This window comes from Dromaius novaehollandiae, chromosome 36 (assembly GCF_036370855.1).
Source record: "Dromaius novaehollandiae isolate bDroNov1 chromosome 36, bDroNov1.hap1, whole genome shotgun sequence".
In the NCBI taxonomy this organism is placed as follows: Eukaryota; Metazoa; Chordata; class Aves; order Casuariiformes; family Dromaiidae; genus Dromaius; species Dromaius novaehollandiae.
In genome coordinates, this window is record NC_088135.1 from 918,239 (window position 1) to 939,704 (window position 21,466).

Genomic DNA, 21,466 nt, shown 5'->3' on the forward strand with positions numbered 1-21,466 from the left:
GCCCCTCTCCCGGACGCATGGGCCCCTCTCCCGGACGCCTGGGCCCTTTCCCGGACTCCTGGGCCCCTTCCCGGACTCCTGGGCCCCTTCCCCGGACACCTGGGCCCTTTGCCTGGATGCCTGGGCCCCTTCCCTGGACGCCTGGGCCCCTCTCCCAGATGCCTGGGCCCCTCTCCCGGACAGCTGGGACCCTTTCCCGGACGCCTGGGACCCTGCCCGGACACCTGGGCCCCTTTGCCGGATGCCTGGGCCCCTCCCCGGACACCTGGGCCCTTTTCCCGGATGCCTGGGCCCTGTCCCAGACACCTGGGCCCCTCTCCTGGACACCTGGGCCCCTTCCTGGACGCCTGGGCCCCTTCCCGGACGCCTGGACTCTTTTCCCGGACGCCTGGGCCCCTCTCCTGGACACCTGGGCCCCTCCCGGACGCCTGGGCCCCTCTCCCGGACGCCTGGGCCCCTCCCGGACGCCTGGGCCCTCACCGGGCTGCGGGGGCTCCTCGCCGCTGCCGCCGTTGCTGACGATGGCACTGAGCGACACGGCCGTGAGCAGCGTCTGCGGGGGGGGGGGGGGGGGGGGGGGAACACCCGGACGCCTGGGTCCCCCCGGCCCCACATGCGACCCACACGTGACCCACACGCGACCCGCTGGCCCCACACGCCACCCACACGCAACCCTCAGCCCACACGTGACCCATGTGTGACCCACACGTAACCAACACGCAACCCACATGCGACCCCCAGCCCGTGTGACCCACATGCGACCCACATGTGATGTTCAGCCCATGTATGACCCACATATGACCCATACGTGACCCACACGTGACCCACATGCCACCGCCGAGCCCACGTGTCACCCACACGTGACCCCCAGCCCCACATCACGCCCCACACATGACCCCCAGCCCCACCGCGATGCACATGTGACCCACACGCCATCTACACGTGACCGCCAGCCCCACACGGCCCCACACACGCGACTGCCAGCCCCACATCACGCCCCACACGTGACCCCCAGCCCCACCGCGACGCACATGTGACCCACACGCCATCTACACGCGACCCCCAGCCCCACATGGCCCCACACACGCGACTGCCAGCCCCACATCACGCCCCACACGTGACCCCCAGCCCCACCGCGATGCACATGTGACCCACACGCCATCTACACGCGACCCCCAGCCCCACACGGCCCCACACACGTGACCCCCAGCCCCACATGGCCCCTCACACGTGACCGCCAGCCCCACATCACGCCCCACACGTGACCCCCAGCCCCACCGCAACGCACATGTGACCCACACGCCATCTACATGTGACCCCCAGCCCCACACGGCCCCACACACGTGACCGCCAGCCCCACATCACGCCCCACACGTGACCCCCAGCCCCACCACGACGCACATGTGACCCACACGCCATCTACACGCGACCCCCAGCCCCACAAGGCCCCACACACGTGACCCCCAGCCCCAGATCATGCCCCACATGCGACCCACATGTGCTCTACACGCGTCCCCCGGCCCACATCATGCCTCCCACGTGACCCCCAGCCCCACCGCAACGCACACGTGACCCACACGTGACTCCCAGCCCCACATCACGCCGCACACGCGACCCCCAGCCCCACACGCGACGCACATGCGACCCACACGCCACCCACACGCGACCCCCCAGCCCCACACGGCCCCTCCCGCGCGACCCCCGGCCCCACGCGTGACCCCCGCGGCCCCACACGCCCCGCACACGCGGGGCACACGCGTGGCACACGCGTGACGCGGGCTCACGGCGGCGCAGCAGAGCAGCCCGGCGCCCAGGGCCGGCAGCAGCCCGGCGGCGCCCACGACCCAGCCCAGGCGGAGGAAGAGGAGGAGGCCGAAGACGTCCTGCAGGCAGGGCAGCAGCACCCCCCGCCCCGCCCCCCGGCCCCCCGCCTGCGCGGGACGGGGGGGAGGCCTGTCAGCGCCCGCCCGGACGCCTGGGCCCCTTCCCTGGACGCCTGGGCCCTTTTCCTGGACGCCTGGGCCCTTTCCCCGGACGCCTGGGCCCTTTTCCCGGACGCCTGGGCCCCTTTTCCCGGACGCCTGGGCCCCTTTTCCCGGACGCCTGGGCCCCTTTTCCCGGACGCCTGGGCCCCTCCCAAGCACATGGAACCCTTTCCCGGACGCCTGGGCCCCACCCCGGACGCCTGGGCCCCCTCTCTAGAGACCTGGATCCCTCCCCGGACGCCTGGGCTCCTTTTCCCGGACGCCTGCTCCCTTTCCCGGATGCCTGGGCCCCGTTTCCCGGACGCCTGGGCCCCTCCCCGGACGCCTGGGCTCCTTTTCCCGGACGCCTGGGCCCTTCCCCGGACGCCTCGGCCCCTCCCCGGACGCCTGGGCTCCTTTTCCCGGACGCCTGGGCCCTTTCCCGGACGCCTGGGCCCCTTTTCCCGGACGCCTGGGCCCCTCTCCCGGACGCCTGGGCCCCTCCCAAGCACATGGGACCCTTTCCCGGACACCTGGGCTCCTTTCCCGGACGCCTGGGCCCCTCCCCGGACGCCTGGGCCCTTCCCCGGACGCCTGGGCCCTTCCCCGGACGCCTGGGCCCTCTCTCTAGAGACCTGGATCCCTCCCCGGACGTCTGTGCTCCTTTTCCCGGACGCCTGGGCCCTTCGCCGGACGCCTGGGCCCCTCTCCCAGACACCTGGGCCCCCTCTTGGGATGCCTGGGCCCTTTCCCCGGACGCCTGGGCCCCTCTCCCGGACGCCTGGGCCCCTCGCGCTCACCTGCGCCTCGGCGTCGGGCGGCGGCAGGGTGCTGTAGGCAGCGACGCGCCGCAGCAGCGCCGACACCTTGGGCCGCGTCGCCAGCTCCTCCTGCGGCGCCGCAACGACACGCCAAGGTCACGCCAAGCGCCGCGGTCACGCCAAGGCCACGCCAACGGCACGGGTCACGCCAAGGCCACGCCAAGCGCGCCGTTACCTCGAAAAGCGCCAAGTTGCGGTCGCACGACGCCGTGTCGCTGTCGGGGTCGGCGGCGCCGGGCCGGGGCGGATCTGCGGGGAGCGGCGGTGAGCGGCGGCCGCGGCGGGGGGGTTGGCGCCAGGGGCCCAGGCGTCCGGCCCACCCACCGGGGCCCTCGGAGGCGTCGTCGCTGCGGGTGCTGTCGGGGCCGCTGTCGCGGGAGCTGCCGGCCGGGCGGGAGCTGGAGCGCGAGCTGGGCTCGGGGCTGGACGAGGCCGAGGCCGGCGCCATCTTGGCCGGCGTCACCACGAAGCGCACCGCCGCCATGATGGCCGCCGCCGCGGAGCGGGAGGAGGAGGAGGAGGAGGAGGGCGGCGAAGGCTCCTGCGGGGCGGAGGGAGGCGTTAGCGGGGGAACGGGGCGGTCGCGCCAAGGCGGGGTCGCGCCAAGATGGCCGCCGCGCCAAGATGGCCGCTGCGCCAAGATGGAGTCACGCCAAGACGGAGTCGCGCCAAGATGGCGGTCGCGCCAAGATGGAGTCGCGCCAAGATGGCGGTCGCGCCAAGATGGCCGCCGCGCCAAGATGGCGGTCGCGCCAACACGGAGTCACGCCAAGATGGAGTCGCGCCAAGATGGCGGTCGCGCCAAGATGGCCGCAGCGCCGACACGGAGTCACGCCAAGGTGGCGGTTGCGCCAAGACGGAGTCGTGCCAACATGGCCGCCGCGCCAAGATGGCCGCCGTGCCAAGATGGCCGCCACACCGACACGCAGTCACACCAAATGGCAGTCGTGCCAAGATGGAGTCGTGCCAAGATGGCGGTCGTGCCAAGATGGCGGTCGCGCCAGGGCGGGGCCATGCCAAGATGGCCGCCACGCCAAGATGGCCGCCACGCCGACACGGAGTCACGCCAAGATGGCGGTCGCGCCAAGATGGAGTCGTGCCAGGGCGGGGCCGTGCCAAGATGGCCGTCGCGCCAAGATGGCGGCTGACTCCGTTCTGGGGTCCCGGCCTCCATTTTGGGGCCCCCGAGCCGCCATTTTGGGGCCCTGAGCCGCCATTTTGGGGGCCTAGAAAGCTCTGGCGCCGTTTTGGGTGGAAAACGCCACATTTTGGGGCCGTGAACCCCCATTTTTGGAGCCTACAAAACTCAACCACATTTTGGGTGGAAAACAGCCCATTTTGGGGCCCCAAACCCCCATTTTGGGAGCCTAGCAAAGGCTGGCCCTATTTTGGGTGGAAAATGCCACATTTCAGGACCATGAACCCCCATTTTGGAGCCCTAAACACCCATTTTGGGGCCAAACCCCCATTTTTTGGAGCCAAATCACCATTTTTGGGTACAATCCCCCATTTTAAGGCCCCAATCTCCCCCTCAGAAGTCCCAAGCCCCCATTTTGGGGCCAAAATCCCCCTTTTGGGGTCCCAAGCGCCCACCTGGAGCTCCCAAACCGCCCAATTTTGGGCCCAAAATGCTATTTGGGGGCCCCAACCCCCATTGTGGGGCCCCAAAGCCCCAATTTTGGGCCCCAAAACCCCAATTTTGGGCCCCCAAAGCCCCATTTTGGAGGCTCAAACCCCATTTTGGGGCTCAAACTCCCAATTCAGGACCCCGAACCCCCATTTTGGGGCCCCAAAGCGGCAATTCAGGACCCCGAACCCCCATTTTGGGGCCCCAAAGCCCCAATTCAGGACCCCGAACCCCCATTTTGGGGCCCCAAAGCCCCAATTCAGGACCCCAAACCCCCATTTTGGGGCCCCAAAGACCCAATTCAGGACCCCGAAACCCCATTTTGGGGCCCCAAAGCCCCAATTCAGGACCCCGAACCCCCATTTTGGGGCCCCAAAGCCCCAATTCAGGACCCCGAACCCCCATTTTGGGGCCCCAAAGCGGCAATTCAGGACCTCAAACCCCCATTTTGGGACTCCAAAGCAGCAATTCAGGACCCCAAACCCCCATTTTGGGGCTCCAAAGCGGCAATTCAGGACCCCAAACCCCCATTTTGGGGCCCCAAAGCGGCAATTCAGGACCCCAAACCCCCATTTTGGGGCCCCAAAGCCCCAATTCAGGACCCCGAAACCCCATTTTGGGGCCCCAAAGACCCAATTCAGGACCCCAAACCCCCATTTTAGGGCCCCAAAGCGGCAATTCAGGACCCCAAACCCCCATTTTGGGGCCCCAAAGCCCCAATTCAGGACCCCGAACCCCCATTTTGGGGCCCCAAAGACCCAATTCAGGACCCCGAACCCCCATTTTAGGGCCCCAAAGCCCCAATTCAGGACCCCGAACCCCCATTTTAGGGCCCCAAAGCAGCAATTCAGGACCCCAAACCCCCATTTTAGGGCCCCAAAGCCCCAATTCAGGACCCCAAACCCCCATTTTGGGGGCCCAAAGCAGCAATTCAGGACCCCAAACCCCCATTTTAGGGCCCCAAAGCCCCAATTCAGGACCCCGAACCCCCATTTTGGGGCCCCAAAGCGGCAACTCAGGACCCCAAACCCCCATTTTGGGGCCCCAAAGCCCCAATTCAGGACTCCGAACCCCCATTTTGGGGCTCCAAAGTGGCAATTCAGGACCCCAAACCCCCATTTTAGGGCCCCAAAGCCCCAATTCAGGACCCCAAAGCCCCATTTTGGGGCCCCAAAGCCGCAATTCAGGACCCCGAACCCCCATTTTGGGGCCCCAAAGCCCCAATTCAGGACCCCAAACCCCCATTTTGGGGCTCCAAAGCAGCAATTCAGGACCCCAAAGCCCCATTTCAGGCCCCACAACCCCCATTTTGGGGCCCAAACTCCCCATTTTAGGGCCCAAATCCCCAATCTGCAGACCCCAATCCACATTTTAGGGCCCCAAACCCCAATTTTAGGGCTCAAAACCACAATTCAGCACCCCAAAGCCCCATTTTGGGGTCCCAGAGCCCCAATTCAGGACCCCGAACCCCCATTTTAGAAGCTCAAGCCCCAATTTCAGGGCCACAAGCCCCATTCAGGACCCCGAACCCCCATTTTGGAGCCCCGAATCCCCATTTTGGGAGCCCAAACCCCAATTTTAGAGCTCTAACCCCCAATTCGGGACCCCAAACCTCAATTTCGGGGCCCCCAACTCCCAAATTTCGGGTCCAAACCCCCATTTTGGAGCCCCAACCCCCCACTCCAGGCCCCCCATCCCCAAAATCAGCCCCCCCAAACCCCCATTTTTGGCCCCAAACCCCCATTTTTGGCCCCAAACCTCCCTTCCGACACCCCCAGCCCCACACTAACACCCCACGGCCCCCCCATGGGTCCCCTGACCCCCAACTTGGGGGTCCGGAGCCCCCCAAAACGCCCCCGTTTCGCGCCCCCCCCCCCCCCGCGGCAGCCGCCGGCGACCGTTACCTCAGGGCAGGGGGGGAGGGGCGGGGCGCGCGCAGCCCCCGGCGGCCGCCGCAGCCGCGCGCGCTGACGTCACCGCGCGCCGCGTCACCCCCCGGGCCGCGGGCCCCGCCCTTATAGCGGAGAGGCGAGGGGAGGCCACGCCCCTTTCCCCGCCCCGCGTGACGTAAGGGGGCGGCGGTCACGCCCACCCAGCCCCCCCCCCGCGCGCCCTGCCGCGGGAGGGTGCCGCAGGGGCGGGGCCTGGCGGCAGGGGGCGGGGCCTGGCGGGGAGGGGGCGGGGCTTGGCGGGAAGGGGGCTCCGCCCACTGGGGGCGCCCGCGCCCGTCCTGCAGGTGGGGGGGGGGCCGGACGCCTGGGCCCCTCCCCGGATGCCTGGGCCCCTCCCTGGACGCCTGGGCCCCTCTCCCAGACCCTTGGGCCCCTCCCCGGACGCCTGGGCCCCTCCTTGGATCCTGGAGCCCCTCCCCGGACGCCTGGGCCCCTTCCCCGGACGCCTGGGCCTCTTCCCCGGACGCCTGGGCCCCTCCCTCAGATGCCTGGGCCCCTTTCCCGGACACCTGGGCCCCTCCCCTGGATCCTGGAGCCCCTCCCCGGACGCCTGGGCCCCTCTCCCAGACCCTTGGGCCCTTCCCCCGGACGCCTGGGCCCTTCCCCGGACGCCTGGGCCCTTTTCCCGGACACCTGGGCCCCTCTCCCGGACGCCTGGGCCCCTCCCCGGACACCTGGGCCCCTTTCCGGGACGCCTGGGCCCCTTTCCCGGGATGCCTGGGCCCCTTTCCCGGACGCCTGGGCCCTTTCCCGGACAGCTGGGCCCCTCTCCCAGACCCTTGGACCCTTCCCCTGGACGCCTGGGTCCCTTCCCGGATGCCTGGGCCCCTCTGGGGACGCCTGGGCCCCTCCCCTTGGATCCTGGAGCCCCTCCCCGGACGCCTGGGCCCCTCCCCGGACGCCTGGGCCCCTCCCGGACGCCTGGGCCCCTCCCGGACGCCTGGCCCCATCACCACACACACTTGCTCCATCCCCCCGCCGTTTATTCCCGCTCCGCACCACGCGCGCGGCCAGGGGGGCGGCTCCCCCGCAGGCCCCGCCCCATTTCCGCCTCCTCCTCCTTTCCCCCCCCACAACCAGGCGCCTCGGTGCCTCCTCCAAACCGCTCCGGGCGGCAACGCGCGGCGGCGCGCGAAGGTTCCGGGCTCTGGGAAAAGCGCCGCGGCGGGGGGGGGGGAAGCGGTTCGGGGCGGTTGAGACCGGTCGGAACCGGTCGGATCCGGTCGGAACCGGTTCGAGGCGGCTCTCAGAGGAGCGGGCGCGGGCGCTGCGTGAGCAGGACGCCGAAGCGGCGCTTCAGGGCCAGGCGGTGCCGCGAGAACTTGTCGTCGGGGGAGAAGCGCGCCGGGTGCGCCGAGGCCGTTTGCCGCCCGTCCGGGGCCGCTTTCTGCGGGGGGGGGGAGCGGGGGGGGGCGGGGGGGGTCAGGGCTGCTCCCCCCCCCCCCCCGGCCCGGTTCTGACCCCCCCGGGCCCAGTTCAGTCCCAGTTGCCCCCAGTTCCGGTTCTTCTCCCCTCCCCCCGGTCCCAGTTCAGTCCCAGTTCCCCCCAGTTCCGGTTCTTCTCTCCCCCCGGTCCCAGTTCAGTCCCAGTTCCCCCCAGTCCCGGTTCTTCCTCCCCCCCGGTCCCAGTTCAGTCCCAGTCCCGGTCCCAGTCCGGTCCCAGTTCCCCCCAGTCCCGGTTCTTCTCCGCCCCCCGGTCCCAGTTCAGTCCCAGTCCCGGTCCCAGTCCGGTCCCAGTTCCCCCCAGTCCCAGTTCTTCCTCCCCCCCAGTCCCAGTTCCCCCCAGTCCCGGTCCCAATTCAGTCCCAGTTCCCCCCAGTCCTGCTTCTTCCTCCCCCCAGGTCCCAGTTCAGTCCCAGTTCCCCCCAGTCCCGGTTCTTCCTCCCCCCAGGTCCCAGTTCCCCCCAGTCCCGGACCCAGTTCAGTCCCAGTTGCCCCCAGTTCCGGTTCTTCTCTCCCCCCGGTCCCAGTTCAGTCCCAGTCCGGTCCCAGTTCCCCCCAGTCCCGCTTCTTCCCCCCCCCGGTCCCAGTTTGGTCCCAGTTCGGTCCCAGTTTCCCCCCCCCGGTCCCGGTTCAGTCCCAGTTGCCCCCAGTCCCGGTTCTTCTCCCCCCCCCAGTCCCAGTTCAGTCCCAGTTGCCCCCAGTCCCGGTTCTTCTCCCCCCCCGGTCCCAGTTCAGTCCCAGTTCCCCCCAGTTCCGGTTCTTCTCTCCCCCCGGTCCCAGTTCAGTCCCAGTTCCCCCCAGTCCCGGTTCTTCTTCCCCCCTCCCCCGGTCCCGGTTCGGTCCCAGTTCCCCCCAGTCCCGGTTCTTCCCCCCCCCGGTCCCAGTTTGGTCCCAGTCCGGTTCCAGTTCCCCCCAGTCCCGCTTCTTCCTCCCCCCCCAGTCCCAGTTCAGTCCCAGTTCCCCCCAGTCCCGGTTCTTCTCCCCCCCCGGTCCCAGTTCAGTCCCAGTTGCCCCCAGTCCCGCTTCTTCTTCCCCCCCACCCGGTCCCAGTGCGGTCCCAGTTCCCCCCAGTCCCAGTTCTTCCCCCCCCATGTCCCAGTTCAGTCCCAGTCCGGTCCCAGTTCCCCCCAGTTCCGGTTCTTCCTCCCCCCCGTCCCAGTTTGGTCCCAGTGCGGTCCCAGTTCCCCCCAGTCCCGGTTCTTCCTCCCCCCCGTCCCAGTTTGGTCCCAGTCCGGTCCCAGTTCCCCCCAGTCCCGGTTCATCCTCCTCCCCGGTCCCAGTTCCCCCCAGTCCCGGTCCCAGTCCGGTCCCAGTTCCCCCCAGTCCCATTTCTTCCTCCCCCCCGGTCCCAGTTCCCCCCAGTCCCGGTCCCAGTCCAGTCCCAGTCCGGTCCCAGTTCCCCCCAGTCCCGGTTCCCCCCCCCCGGTCCCAGTTTGGTCCCAGTCCGGTCCCAGTTCCCCCCAGTCCGGTCCCAGTTCCCCCCAGTCCCGGTCCCAGTCCAGTCCCAGTCCGGTCCCAGTTCCCCCCAGTCCCGGTCCCAGTTCCCCCCAGTCCCGGTTCTTCTCCCCCCCCGGTCCCAGTTCAGTCCCAGTTCCCCCCAGTCCCGGTTCTTCCTCCCCCCCAGTCCCAGTTCCCCCCAGTCCGGTCCCAGTTCAGTCCCAGTCCGGCCCCAGTTCCCCCCAGTCCCGGTCCCAGTTTGGTCCCAGTCCCGGTCCCAGTTCCCCCCAGTCCCGGCACCTTCAGCGTGTAGACGCGCTCGCCGCGCTCGTTCTCGTAGTACTGCAGGAACATGGCGCTGCCGCCGCCGCCGCAAGGCACGCTGGGAAGGGAGGGGGGGCGCAAGGCACGCTGGGAAGGGAGGGGGGCCGCAAGGCACGTTGGGAAGGGAGGGGGGGCGCAAGGCACGCTGGGAAGGGAGGGGGGCGCAAGGCACGCTGGGAAGGGGGGCGGGGCACACTGGGAAGTGTAGTTCTGGGGGAGAAGGAGAGGGAGAGGGAGGGGCCCAGGCATCCGGGGAGGGGCCCAGGCGTCCGGGAGAGGGGCCCAGGCATCCGGGAAAAGGGCCCAGGCGTCCGGGAGAGGGGCCCAGGCATCCGGGAAAAGGGCCCAGGCGTCCGGGAGAGGGGCCCAGGCATCCGGGGAAGGGGCCCAGGCGTCCGGGAAAGAGGCCCAGGCGTCCGGGAGAGGGGCCCAGGCGTCCGGGAAAAGGGACTGAGGAGTCCAGGGAGGGGCCCAGGCGTCCGGGAAAAGGGCCCAGGTGTCCGGGAAAGGGGCCCAGGCGTCCGGGAAGGGGCCCAGGCGTCCGGGAAAAGGGCCCAGGCGTCCGGGAAAGGGGCCCAGGCGTCCGGGAAGGGGCCCAGGCGTCCGGGAAGGGGCCCAGGCGTCCGGGAAAAGGGCCCAGGCGTCCGGGAAAGGGGCCCAGGTGTCCATGGAGGGGCCCAGGCGTCCGGGAAAAGGGCCCAGGCGTCCGGGGACGGGCCCAGGAATCCGGGGAGGGGCCCAGGCGTCTGGGAGGGGCCCAGGTGTCCAGGGAAGGGCCCAGGCGTCCGGGAAAGCGGTTCAGGGCCTCACTCACATGCTTCTTTCTTAAGGCCCGGACTCCTGGGCCCCTCCCCGGACGCCTGGGTCCCTCTCCCTGTCCCCTCTTGACCCCCTTTCTGCCCCCCCCAGACCCTCCCCCACCCGGGGGCTCCCCACCCGTCATGGCCGCCCCGGAGCCGGGGCTCCTGCCCTACCTGGAGCAGCTCTGCGCCCACCACGACTTCCTGTGCCAGGTGGGGCGGGAGGGGCCCAGGCGTCCGGGAAAAGGGCCCAGGCGTCCCAGGGAGGGGCCCAGGCGTCCGGGAGGGGCCCAGGAGTCCGGGAGGGGCCCAGGAGTCCAGGGAGGGGCCCAGGCATCCGGGGAGGGGCCCAGGCATCCGGGGAGGGGCCCAGGCGTCCGGGAGGGGCCCAGGCGTCCGGGAAAGAGGAGCCCAGGCGTCCGGGGAAGGGGCCCAGGTGTCCGGGGAAAGGGCCCAGGCGTCCAGGGAAGGGGCCCAGGCGTCCGGGGAAAGGGGCCCAGGCGTCCGGGAAGGGGCCCAAGCGTCCGGGAAAAGGGCCCAGGCGTCCGGGAGAGGGGCCCAGGCGTCCGGGGAAGGGGCCCAGGCATCCGGGAAAGGGCCCAGGCATCCCCAGAGGGGCCCAGGCGTCCTGGGAGGGGCCCAGGAGTCTGGGAAAGGGGCCCAGGCGTCCGGGAAAAGGGCCCAGGCGTCCGGGAAAGGGGCCCAGGTGTCCGGGAAAGGGGCCCAGGCGTCCGGGAAGGGGCCCAGGCGTCCGGCAAAGGGGCCCAGGCGTCCGGGAAGGGGCCCAGGCGTCCGGGGAAAGGGGCCCAGGCGTCCGGGAAGGGGCCCAGGCGTCCGGGAGAGGGGCCCAGGCATCCAGGAAAGGACCCAGGTGTCCGGGGAGGGGCCCAGGCGTCCGGGAACAGGCCCAGGTGTCCGGGAAGGGGCCCAGGCATCCAGGAAGGGGGCCCAGGTGACCAGATAAAGGGCCCAGGAGTCCAGGGAAGGGCCCAGGCGTCCGGGGAAGGGGCCCAGGCGTCCGGCTGCGCTCTCTCCCGCAGGCCGAGGCCGTGCTCTCCCCGCCCTTCCTGGCCGCCCTCCTGTCCCCGGAGCCCCTGCGCGACCCCCTGGCCCTGGCGGCGGAGCTGGAGGAGGAGCAGGGGCTCAGCCCCGGCCAGGTGCCCCGGACGCCTGGGCCCCTCCGGGGGCGGGGGAGGGGCTGCCTCACCCCCACCCCCCCCGCCCCGCCGTGTCGGCGGTGACGCCCGGCTCCTCTCGTCCCCGCAGCTGGCGGAGCGGCGCCTGCGGGAGCTCGGCCCCCCGGCCTCTTCCAAGATGGCCGCCGAGGGCCCCGTGGCCGCCAAGATGGCCGCCGGCACCGCGAGGGAGGCTGCGCCCCATACTGCTGCCCCCGGCGAGCAGCTCGCGGCCTCCAAGATGGCTGACGGCACCGTGCGTGATGGCTCGGCCAACATGGCTGCCGCCGCGGAGCACCCCACGCCCGCCAAGATGGCCGCCAGCCCCGAGAGTGATGGCTCGGCCAATATGGCTGCCCCCGCGGAGCGCCTCGTGGCTGCCAAGATGGCCGCCGGCAGCGTGAGTGATGGTACACGCAATATGGCTGCCACCATGGAGCAACCTATGGGTTCCAATATGGCCGCTAGCCCCGTTAGTGATGACGTACCCAACATGGCCGCCGCTATGGGGCAACCCATGGTCTCCAAGATGGCCGCTAGGCCCATTAGTGATGATACAACCAACATGGCTGCCGCTATGGGGCAACCCATGGCCTCCAATATGGCCGCTAGCCCCGTTAGTGATGATGTACCCAACATGGCCGCCACTATGGGGCAACCAATAGTCTCCAAGATGGCCGCTAGGCCCATTAGTGATGCTACAACCAACATGGCTGCCCCCACGGAGGAGCCCATGGCCTCCAAGATGGCTGCCAGCGCCACGAGTGAGGACACGCCCAATATGGCTGCCGCGGCGGAGCTCCCTGGGGCCTCCAAGATGGCCGACAGCACCACGAGAGAGGCTACGCCCAAGATGGCTGCCGCAGAGCCTCTCACAGCCTCCAAGATGGCCGACAGCAGCGTGAGCGACCTCCCACCCAAGATGGCCGCCCCCGCGGAGCGCCCCGCATCCTCCAAGATGGCCGACAGCCCCATGAGTGAAGACGCATCCAATATGGCTGCCGCCACGGAGCGCCTGACACCTCCCAAGATGGCCGCCGGCCCCGTGAGCAGTGCCACGCCCAACATGGCCGCCGCCACGGCGCACCCTGCCCCCAAGATGGCCGCCAGCCCCGTGAGTGAGGACGCATCCAATGTGGCCGCCGCCACGGAGTGCCCCGCCCCCAAGATGGCCGCCCGCCCCGTGACCCGCCGCGCCAAGATGGCCGCCCGCTGCCACCCTCCCAAGATGGCCGCCGGCCCCGTGACCCGCCGCGCCGCCGCCAAGATGGCCGCCGAGCTCCGCCCCCCGGGCCCCACCGCGAAGATGGCCGCGGGGGCGGGGCCGGTTCGGGGGCGGGGCCGGCGCCGCGGCCATCTTGGGCGGGGGGGGCGGCGGCCATGATGGGGCCGTGTCGCTGTGGCCATCACGTGTCCCCGGTGCCACCACGTGTCCCCTCCCGTGTCCATCACGTGTCTGTCATGTGACCCGTGTCCTCCATGTTCTCCCATGATCCCCCATGTCCCTGTCCCCATGTCCGTGTCCTCCATGTCCCCCCATGTCCTGATGTCCCCGTGTCCCCACGTCCCTGTCCCCGTGTCCCAACGTCCTATGTCCCCATGGCCACGTCTTCATGTCCCCGTGTCCCATGTCCCCACGTCCCCATGGTGCATCTCCACGTCCCCATGTCCCCATGTCCCGATGTCCCCATGTCCCCGTGTCCCCACGTCCATCTCCATGTCCCATGTCCCCATATCTCCGTGTCCCCACGTCCATCTCCATGTGCCCATGTCGTCCCCATGTCCTGTGTCCATGTCCCCATGTCCCATGTCCCCATATCCCACCTCCACGTCCCCATGTCATCCCCATGTCCCCACGTCCATCTCCACGTCCATCTCCACGTCCCCATGTCCCATGTCCCCATGTCCCACGTCCAGGTCCCCATGTCCCATCTCCATGTCCCCATGTCCCCACGTCCCCACGTCCCCATGTCCATCTCCACGTCCCCATGTCGTCCCCATGTCCCGATGTCCCCATGTCCCATGTCCCCACGTCCATCTCCACGTCCCCATGTCGTCTCCATGTCCGACGTCCCCATGTCCTGTGTCCCCACGTCCATGTCCATGTCCCCACGTCCATGTCCCATGTCCCCCTAATCCATCTCCACGTTGTCCCCATGTCCCCACGTCCTGTGTCCCCATGTCCATGTCCCCATCTCCATGTCCCCATGTCCCATGTCCCCATGTCCATCTCCACGTCCCCACATTGTCCCCATGTCCCATGTCCATGTCCCCATGTCCCCACATCCCCATGTACCACGTCCCCACGTCCATCTCCACGTCCCCATGTCGTCCCCGTGTCCCACGTCCACGTCCCCACGTCCATCTCCACGTCCCCACGTCGTCCCCATGTCCCATGTCCCCGTGTCCCACGTCCACGTCCCCACGTCCATCTCCACGTCCCCACGTTGTCCCCATGTCCCATGTCCCCATATCAGTGTCCCATGTCCCCATGTCCCCATGTCCCCATGTCCCATGTCCCCACGTCCATCTCCATGTCCCCACATTGTCCCCATGTCCCATGTCCCCATGTTGTCCCCATGTCCCATGTCCCCACGTCCATCTCCACGTCCCCACGTTGTCCCCATGTCCCATGTCCCCATATCAGTGTCCCGTGTCCCCACGTCCCCACGTCCCATGTCCCCACGTCCATCTCCACGTCCCCACGTCGTCCCCATGTCCCACATGTCCACGTCCCATGTCCCCACGTCCATCTCCACGTCCCCACGTTGTCCCCATGTCCCACATGTCCATGTCCCATGTCCCCACGTCCATCTCCATGTCCCCACGTTGTCCCCATGTCCCATGTCCCCATGTTGTCCCCATGTCCCCATGTCCCAATGTCCCCGCGTCCCACGTCCACGTCCCCACGTCGTCCCCATGTCCCATGTCCCCGTGTCCCACGTCCACGTCCCCACGTCCATCTCCACGTCCCCACGTTGTCCCCATGTCCCATGTCCCCATATCAGTGTCCCGTGTCCTCACGTCCCCACGTCCCATGTCCCCACGTCCATCTCCACGTCCCCACGTTGTCCCCACGTCCCCATGTCCCCACGTCCCCACGTCCATCTCTATGTCCCCACGTTGTCCCCATGTCCCATGTCCCCATGTTGTCCCCATGTCCCAATGTCCCCATGTCCCCACGTCCATCTCCACGTCCCCACGTCGCCCCCACGTCCATCTCCACGTCCCCCCGTCGTCCCCCCGTGTCCCCCCCCGTCCCCAAGGCCACAGGCCACCGCTCGCCGCTCCGGCACCTTTATTGCCCCCGGGGCGGGGGGGTCGCCGGCCGCGGGGGGGGCACGTCGCCGCCGTCCTCGTCCTCGTCCTCGTCCTCGGCGGTGGTGGCCCGCGGCGGGACGTTGTCCTCGTTGGTGGCCCGCGGTGGCGGGGGGGGGACGTCGTCGCTGGTGGCCCCCGGCGGGGGGGGGCGGCAGGCCAGGCCGGCGGGGGCCTGGGCCTGGGGGCGGGGGCAGCGGCCGTTGACCACCAGCCCCAGCGGCGTGGCCACCCGCACCGCCGCGAAGGAGAAGCTCTGCGGGGGGACACCAGTCAACACCAGTGACCTCCAGTGGCCACCAGCGACCTCCAGTAACCACCAGTGACCTCCAGTAACCATCAGTAACCATCAGTGCTCACCAATAGCCACCAGTAACCACCAGTGGCCACCAGTGACCTCCAGTGGCCACCAGTAACCACCAGTGGCCACCAGGGACCACCAGGTACCACCAGGGACCACCAGTGCTCACCAATGGCCACCAGTAGCCACCAGTAGCCACCAGTAACCATCAGTGGTCACCAGTGGCCACCAGGAACCACCAGTGACCACCAGTGGCCACCAGTGACCTCCAGTAACCACCAGTAACCACCAGTGGCCACCAGTGCTCACCAATAGCCACCAGTAACCACCAGTGGCCACCAGTAACCATCAGTGGTCACCAGTGACCTCCAGTAACCACCAGTGGTCACCAATGACCACCAGTAACCATCAGTGCTCACCAATAGCCACCAGTAACCATCAGTGGTCACCAGTGGCCACCAGGAACCACCAGTGACCACCAGTGGCCACCAGTGACCTCCAGTAACCACCAGTGGTCACCAGTGGCCACCAGGGACCACCAGTGCTCACCAATAACCACCAGTGGTCACCAGTGACCTCCAGTAACCATCAGTGCTCACCAATAGCCACCAGTAACCACCAGTGGCCACCAGTAACCATCAGTGGCCACCAGTGACCACCAGTAACCACCAGTGGCCACCAGGGACCACCAGTAACCATCAGTGCTCACCAATGGCCACCAGTAGCCACCAGTAACCATCAGTGCTCACCAGTGGCCACCAGGAACCACCAGTGACCACCAGTGGCCACCAGTGATCTCCACTAACCACCAGTAACCACCAGTGGCCACCAGTGACCTCCAGTAACCATCAGTGCTCACCAATAGCCACCAGTAACCACCAGTGGCCACCAGTGGCCACCAGGAACCACCAGTGACCACCAGTGGCCACCAGTGACCTCCAGTAACCACCAGTAACCACCAGTGGCCACCAGGGACCACCAGCAACCATCAGTGCTCACCATTAGCCACCAGTAACCACCAGTGGTCACCAGTAACCATCAGTGGCCACCAGTGACCTCCAGTAACCACCAGTGACCTCCAGTAACCACCAGTGCTCACCAATAGCCACCAGTAACCACCAGTGGCCACCAGTGGCCACCAGGAACCACCAGTGACCACCAGTGGCCACCAGTGACCTCCAGTAACCACCAGTGGTCACCAGTGACCTCCAGTAACCATCAGTGCTCACCAATAGCCACCAGTAACCATCAGTGGTCACCAGTGATCTCCAGTAACCACCAGTAACCACCAGTGGCCACCAGTGACCTCCAGTAACCACCAGTGCTCACCAATAGCCACCAGTAACCATCAGTGGCCACCAGTAACCACCAGTAACCACCAGTGGTCACCAGGGACCACCAGTGAACACCAGTAAGCATCAATAGCCACCAGTAGCCACCAATGAGCATCAATGGCCACCAATAGCCACCAGGGACCCCCAATGGGCACCAGTGACCACCAGTGGCCACCAGTGACCACCAGTAACCACCAGTGCTCACCAATAGCCACCAGTGACCACCAGTGGTCACCAGGGACCACCAGTAATCACCAGTAACCACCAGTGGCCACCAGTGACCATCAGTGACCACCGATGGCCACCAGAAATCACCAATGGCCACCAGTAACCACCAGTGGCCACCAATGACCACCAGTGGCCACCGGTGATCACCAGTAACCACCAGTAACCACCAATGGCCACCAGTAACCATCAGTGGCCACCAGTGGCCACCAGTGACCACCAATAGCCATCAATGAGCATCAATGGCCACCAGTAGCCACCAGTAGCCACCAGTAACCACCAGTGACCACCAATGATCACCAGTGACCACCAGTAAGCACCAGTAACCACCAGTAACCATCAGTGGTCACCAATGACCATCAGTGACCATCAATGGCCACCAGAGATCACCACTGGCCACCAGTGACCACCAGTAACCACCAGTGACCACCAGTGACCACCAATAGCCACCAGTGACCACCAGTAACCACCAGTGACCACCAGTGACCACCAGTGACCACCAGTGACCACCAATAGCCACCAGTGGCCACCAATGACCACCAGTGAACACCAGTGACCACCAATAGCCACCAGTGACCACCAGTAACCACCAGTGACCACCAGTGACCACCAATAGCCACCAGTGACCACCAGTAACCACCAATAAGCATCAATAGCCACCAGTGACCACCAATGAGCACCAGTGGCCACCAGTGCCCCCCCCCAGTGCCCCCAGTGCCTCCCAGTCCCTTCCCAGTGCCCCCCAGTGCCCCCAATCCCTCTCCCAGTGCCCCCCCCAGTGCCTCCCAGTCCCTTCCCAGTGCCCCCAATCCCTCTCCCAGTGCCCCCCAGTGCCCCCAATCCCTCTCCCAGTGCCCTCCCAGTGCCCCCCAGTGCCCCCAATCCTCCTCCCAGTGCCCCCAGTCCTTCTCCCAGTGCCCCCCAGTGCCCCAATCCCTCTCCCAGTGCCTCCCAGTACCTCCCAGTGCCCCCAATCCTCCTCCCAGGGCCCCCAATCCCTCTCCCAGTGCCCTCCCAGTGCCTCCCAGTGCCCCCAATCCTCCTCCCAGTGCCCCCAATCCCTCTCCCAGTGCCTCCCAGTGCCTCCCAGTGCCCCCAATCCTCCTCCCAGTGCCCCCAATCCCTCTCCCAGTGCCTCCCAGTGCCCCATACCCTCCTCCCAGTGCCCCATACCCTCCTCCCAGTGCCTCCCAGTGCCCTCCCAGTGCCTCCCAGTGCCCCATACCCTCCTCCCAGTGCCCCATACTCTCCTCCCAGTGCCCCCCAGTCCCCTCCCAGTGCCCCCCAGTGCCCCCAATCCCTCTCCCAGTGCCTCCCAGTGCCCCCAATCCTCCTCCCAGTGCCCCCAATCCTCCTCCCAGTACCTCCCAGTGCCCCCAATCCCTCTCCCAGTGCCTCCCAGTGCCCCCAATCCCTCTCCCAGTGCCCCATACCCTCCTCCCAGTGCCCCCCAGTGCCCTCCCAGTGCCTCCCAGTGCCCCCAATCCCTCTCCCAGTGCCCCCAATCCCTCTCCCAGTGCCTCCCAGTGCCCTCCCAGTGCTCCCAGTGCCCCCCCGGGCGCTCACCTGGCCCTGGTGCTGGACGTGGTGCTGGCGCAGGTGGGGCTCGGGCACGGCCACGGCGTCGCCCACCAGCACCCCCCAGCCCGGCGCCGCGTTGTACACGCACACGGCCACCGCCGTCCCCGCCCCGTCCGCCAGCCCCAGCGTGCTGCGCCCGCACACGCGTGTCACCCCACACGCGTGTGCGGGCCTGTCCCGACGCCCCCCCCCCCTTATTGGGGCCCCGCGGGGGGAGTTGTGGGGCTGGGAGCGGCGTGGGGGGGGGCGGGGAGCGGCGTGGGGCGCCGGGAGCGGCATGGCGGCGCACACGCGTGTCACCGCACACGCGTGTGTAAGCGTGTCACCCCCCCTTGACTGCCCTAGGGGGGAGTTGTGGGGCTGGGAGCGCCATGGGGCAGCCGTGGGGTGACCGGGAGCCCCATGGGGACCCTGGTGACACGGAGGGGGCTCCCCGCTTCGCACACGCGTGTCACCGCACACGCGTGTTAGCCCGTGTCACCCTCCTAAAGGGCCCTAGGGGGGAGTTATGGGGCTGGGAGCGCCGTGGGGCAGCCGTGGGGTGACATGGAGCCCCGTGGGGACCCTGGGGACACGGAGGGGGCTCCCTGTGTCACACACACGTGTCCCCGCACACGCGTGTTAGCCCGTGTCACCCTCCTAAAGGGCCCTAGGAGGGAGATATGGGGCTGGGAGCGCCGTGGGGCAGCCGTGGGGCGACCGGGAGCCCCATGGGGACCCTGGTGACACCAAGGGGGGCTCCCCGCTTCGCACACGCGTGTCCCCGCACACGCGTGTGTAAGCGTGTCACCCTCCTGAAAGGCCCTAGGAGGGAGATATGGGGCTGGGAGCGCCGTGGGGCAGCCGTGGGGCGACCGCGAGCCCCGTGGGGACCCCAGGGACGCCGAGGGGAGCTCCCTGTATGGCACACGCGTGTCCCCGCACACGCGTGTCACCCCGTGTCACCCTCCTAAAGGGCCCCAGGGGGGAGATACGGGGCCGGGAGCGCCGTGGGGCAGCCGTGGGGTGACCGTGACCCCCGTGGGGACCCTGGTGACACCAAGGGGGGCTGCGCGCTTCGCACACGTGTGTCCCCGCACACGCGTGTGCAAGCGTGTCACCCTCCTAGATGTCCCCAGGGGTGAGTTACGGGGCTGGGAGTGCCGTGGGGCAGCCGTGGGGCGACCGGGAGCCCCGTGGGGACCCTGGGGACCCTGAGGGGAGCTCCCCGCTTCGCACACGCGTGTCACCGCACATGCGTGTGCAAGCGTGTCACCATCCTAGACGGCCCCAGGGGGGAGATATGGGGCTGGGAGCGCCATGGGGCAGCCGTGGGGTGACCGCGAGCCCCGCGGGGACCCTGGTGACCCCGAGGGGAGCTCCCCGCTTCGCACACGCGTGTCCCCGCACACACGTGTGCAAGCGTGTCACCCTCCTAGATGTCTCCAGGGGGGAGTTATGGGGCTGGGAGCGCCGTGGGGCAGCCGTGGGGCGACCGGGAGCCCCGTGGGGAACCTGGGGACACCAAGGGGGGCTCCCCGCTTCGCACATGCGTGTCCCCGCACACGCGTGTTAGCCCGTGTCACCCTCCCAGACGGCCCCAGGGGGGAGATATGGGGCTGGGAGCGCCGTGGGGCAGCCGTGGGGCGACCGGGAGCCCCATGGGGACCCTGGGGCCACCAAGGGGGGCTCCCCGCTTCGCACATGCGTGTCCCCGCACACGCGTGTTAGCCCGTGTCACCCTCCTACACGGCCCCAGGGGGGAGATATGGGGCTGGGAGCGCCGTGGGGCAGCTGTGGGGCGACCGCGAGCCCCGTGGGGACCCCGGGGACCCCGAGGGGAGCTCCCCGTATGGCACACGCGTGTCCCCGCACACGCGTGTCACCCCGTGTCACCCTCCTAGACGGCCCCAGGGGGGAGATACGGGGCCGGGAGCGCCGTGGGGCAGCCGTGGGGCGACCGCGACCCCCGCAGGGACCCCGGGGACACGGTGGGGAGCTCCCCGTATGGCACACACGTGTCCCCGCACATGCGTGTCACCCCGTGTCACCCTCCTAGACGGCCCCAGGGGGGAAATACGGGGCTGGGAGCGCCGTGGGGCAGCCGTGGGGCGACCGCGACCCCCGCAGGGACCCCGGGGACACGGTGGGGAGCTCCCCGTATGGCACACACGTGTCCCCGCACATGCGTGTCACCCCGTGTCACCCTCCTAGACGGCCCCAGGGGGGAAATACGGGGCTGGGAGCGCCGTGGGGCAGCCGTGGGGCGACCGCGACCCCCGCGGGGACCCCAGGGACGCCGAGGGGGCTGCCCGCTTCGCACACACGTGTCCCCGCACACGCGTGTTAGCCCGTGTCACCCTCCTAGACGGCCCCAGGGGGGAGTTATGGGGCTGGGAGCACCGTGGGGCAGCCGTGGGGTGACCGGGAGCCCCATAGGGACCCCGAGGGAGCTCCCCGCTTCGCACACGCGTGTCCCCGCACACGCGTGTCACCCCGTGTCACCCTCCTAGACGGCCCCAGGGGGGAGATATGGGGCTGGGAGCGCCGTGGGGCAGCTGTGGGGTGACCGGGAGCCCCATGGGGACCCCAGGCACGCCGAGGGGGGCTCCACGTATGGCACACGCGTGTCCCCGCACACGCGTGTTAGCCCGTGTCACCCTCCTAGACGGCCCCAGGGGGGAGATATGGGGCTGGGAGCGCCGTGGGGCAGCCGTGGGGTGACCGTGACCCCCGTGGGGACCCTGGTGACACGGAGGGGGCTCCCTGTGTCACACACGCGTGTCCCCGCACACGCATGTGCAAGCGTGTCACCCTCCTAGATGTCCCCAGGGGTGAGTTACGGGGCTGGGAGCGCCGTGGGGCAGCCGTGGGGCGACCACGAGCCCCGCGGGGACCCCGGGGACACGGAGGGGAGCTCCCCATATGGCACACGCGTGTCCCCGCACACGCGTGTTAGCCCGTGTCACCCTCCAAGACGGCCCCAGGGGGGAGTTATGGGGCTGGGAGCGCCGTGGGGCAGCTATGGGGCGACCGCGAGCCCCGTGGGGACCCTGGTGACACGGAGGGGGCTCCCTATGTCACACATATGTGTCCCCGCACACGCGTGTTAGCCCGTGTCACCCTCCTAGACGGCCCCAGGGGGGAGATATGGGGCTGGGAGCGCTGTGGGGCAGCCGTGGGGCG

General features: G+C 68.7%; 3 protein-coding genes across 3 annotated transcripts in view; all 3 read right to left on the reverse strand.

Moving 5' to 3' along the window:
• The window catches only part of LOC135325353 (solute carrier family 12 member 6-like), a 37,363-nt gene extending 30,914 nt beyond the window's left edge, over positions 1-6,449 (reverse strand). The window contains exons 1-5 of the mRNA XM_064503321.1: positions 6,317-6,449; positions 2,961-3,326; positions 2,765-2,854; positions 1,785-1,931; positions 481-553 (exon numbers count right to left, since the gene is read on the reverse strand). Coding sequence (XP_064359391.1) covers positions 481-553; positions 1,785-1,931; positions 2,765-2,854; positions 2,961-3,269 — 619 coding nt within the window. The 5' untranslated portion in view covers positions 3,270-3,326; positions 6,317-6,449. The remainder of the gene's footprint in view (positions 1-480; positions 554-1,784; positions 1,932-2,764; positions 2,855-2,960; positions 3,327-6,316) is intronic.
• Positions 6,450-7,330: 881 nt separating this feature from the next.
• On the reverse strand, positions 7,331-13,191 carry NOP10 (NOP10 ribonucleoprotein). Its single transcript, XM_064503309.1, has 3 exons — positions 10,542-13,191; positions 9,544-9,712; positions 7,331-7,751 (listed from the first exon to the last, which is right to left on the reverse strand). The coding sequence occupies exons 1-3, from the start codon at positions 13,070-13,072 to the stop codon at positions 7,611-7,613; spliced, it is 2,841 nt and encodes a 946-aa protein (XP_064359379.1). The 5' UTR covers positions 13,073-13,191; the 3' UTR covers positions 7,331-7,610.
• Positions 9,544-21,466, reverse strand: part of LOC135325337 (tetratricopeptide repeat protein 5-like) — a 37,187-nt gene continuing 25,264 nt past the window's right edge. The window contains exons 9-11 of the mRNA XM_064503310.1: positions 18,287-18,431; positions 14,839-15,116; positions 9,544-9,625 (exon numbers count right to left, since the gene is read on the reverse strand). Coding sequence (XP_064359380.1) covers positions 14,841-15,116; positions 18,287-18,431 — 421 coding nt within the window. The 3' untranslated portion in view covers positions 9,544-9,625; positions 14,839-14,840. The remainder of the gene's footprint in view (positions 9,626-14,838; positions 15,117-18,286; positions 18,432-21,466) is intronic.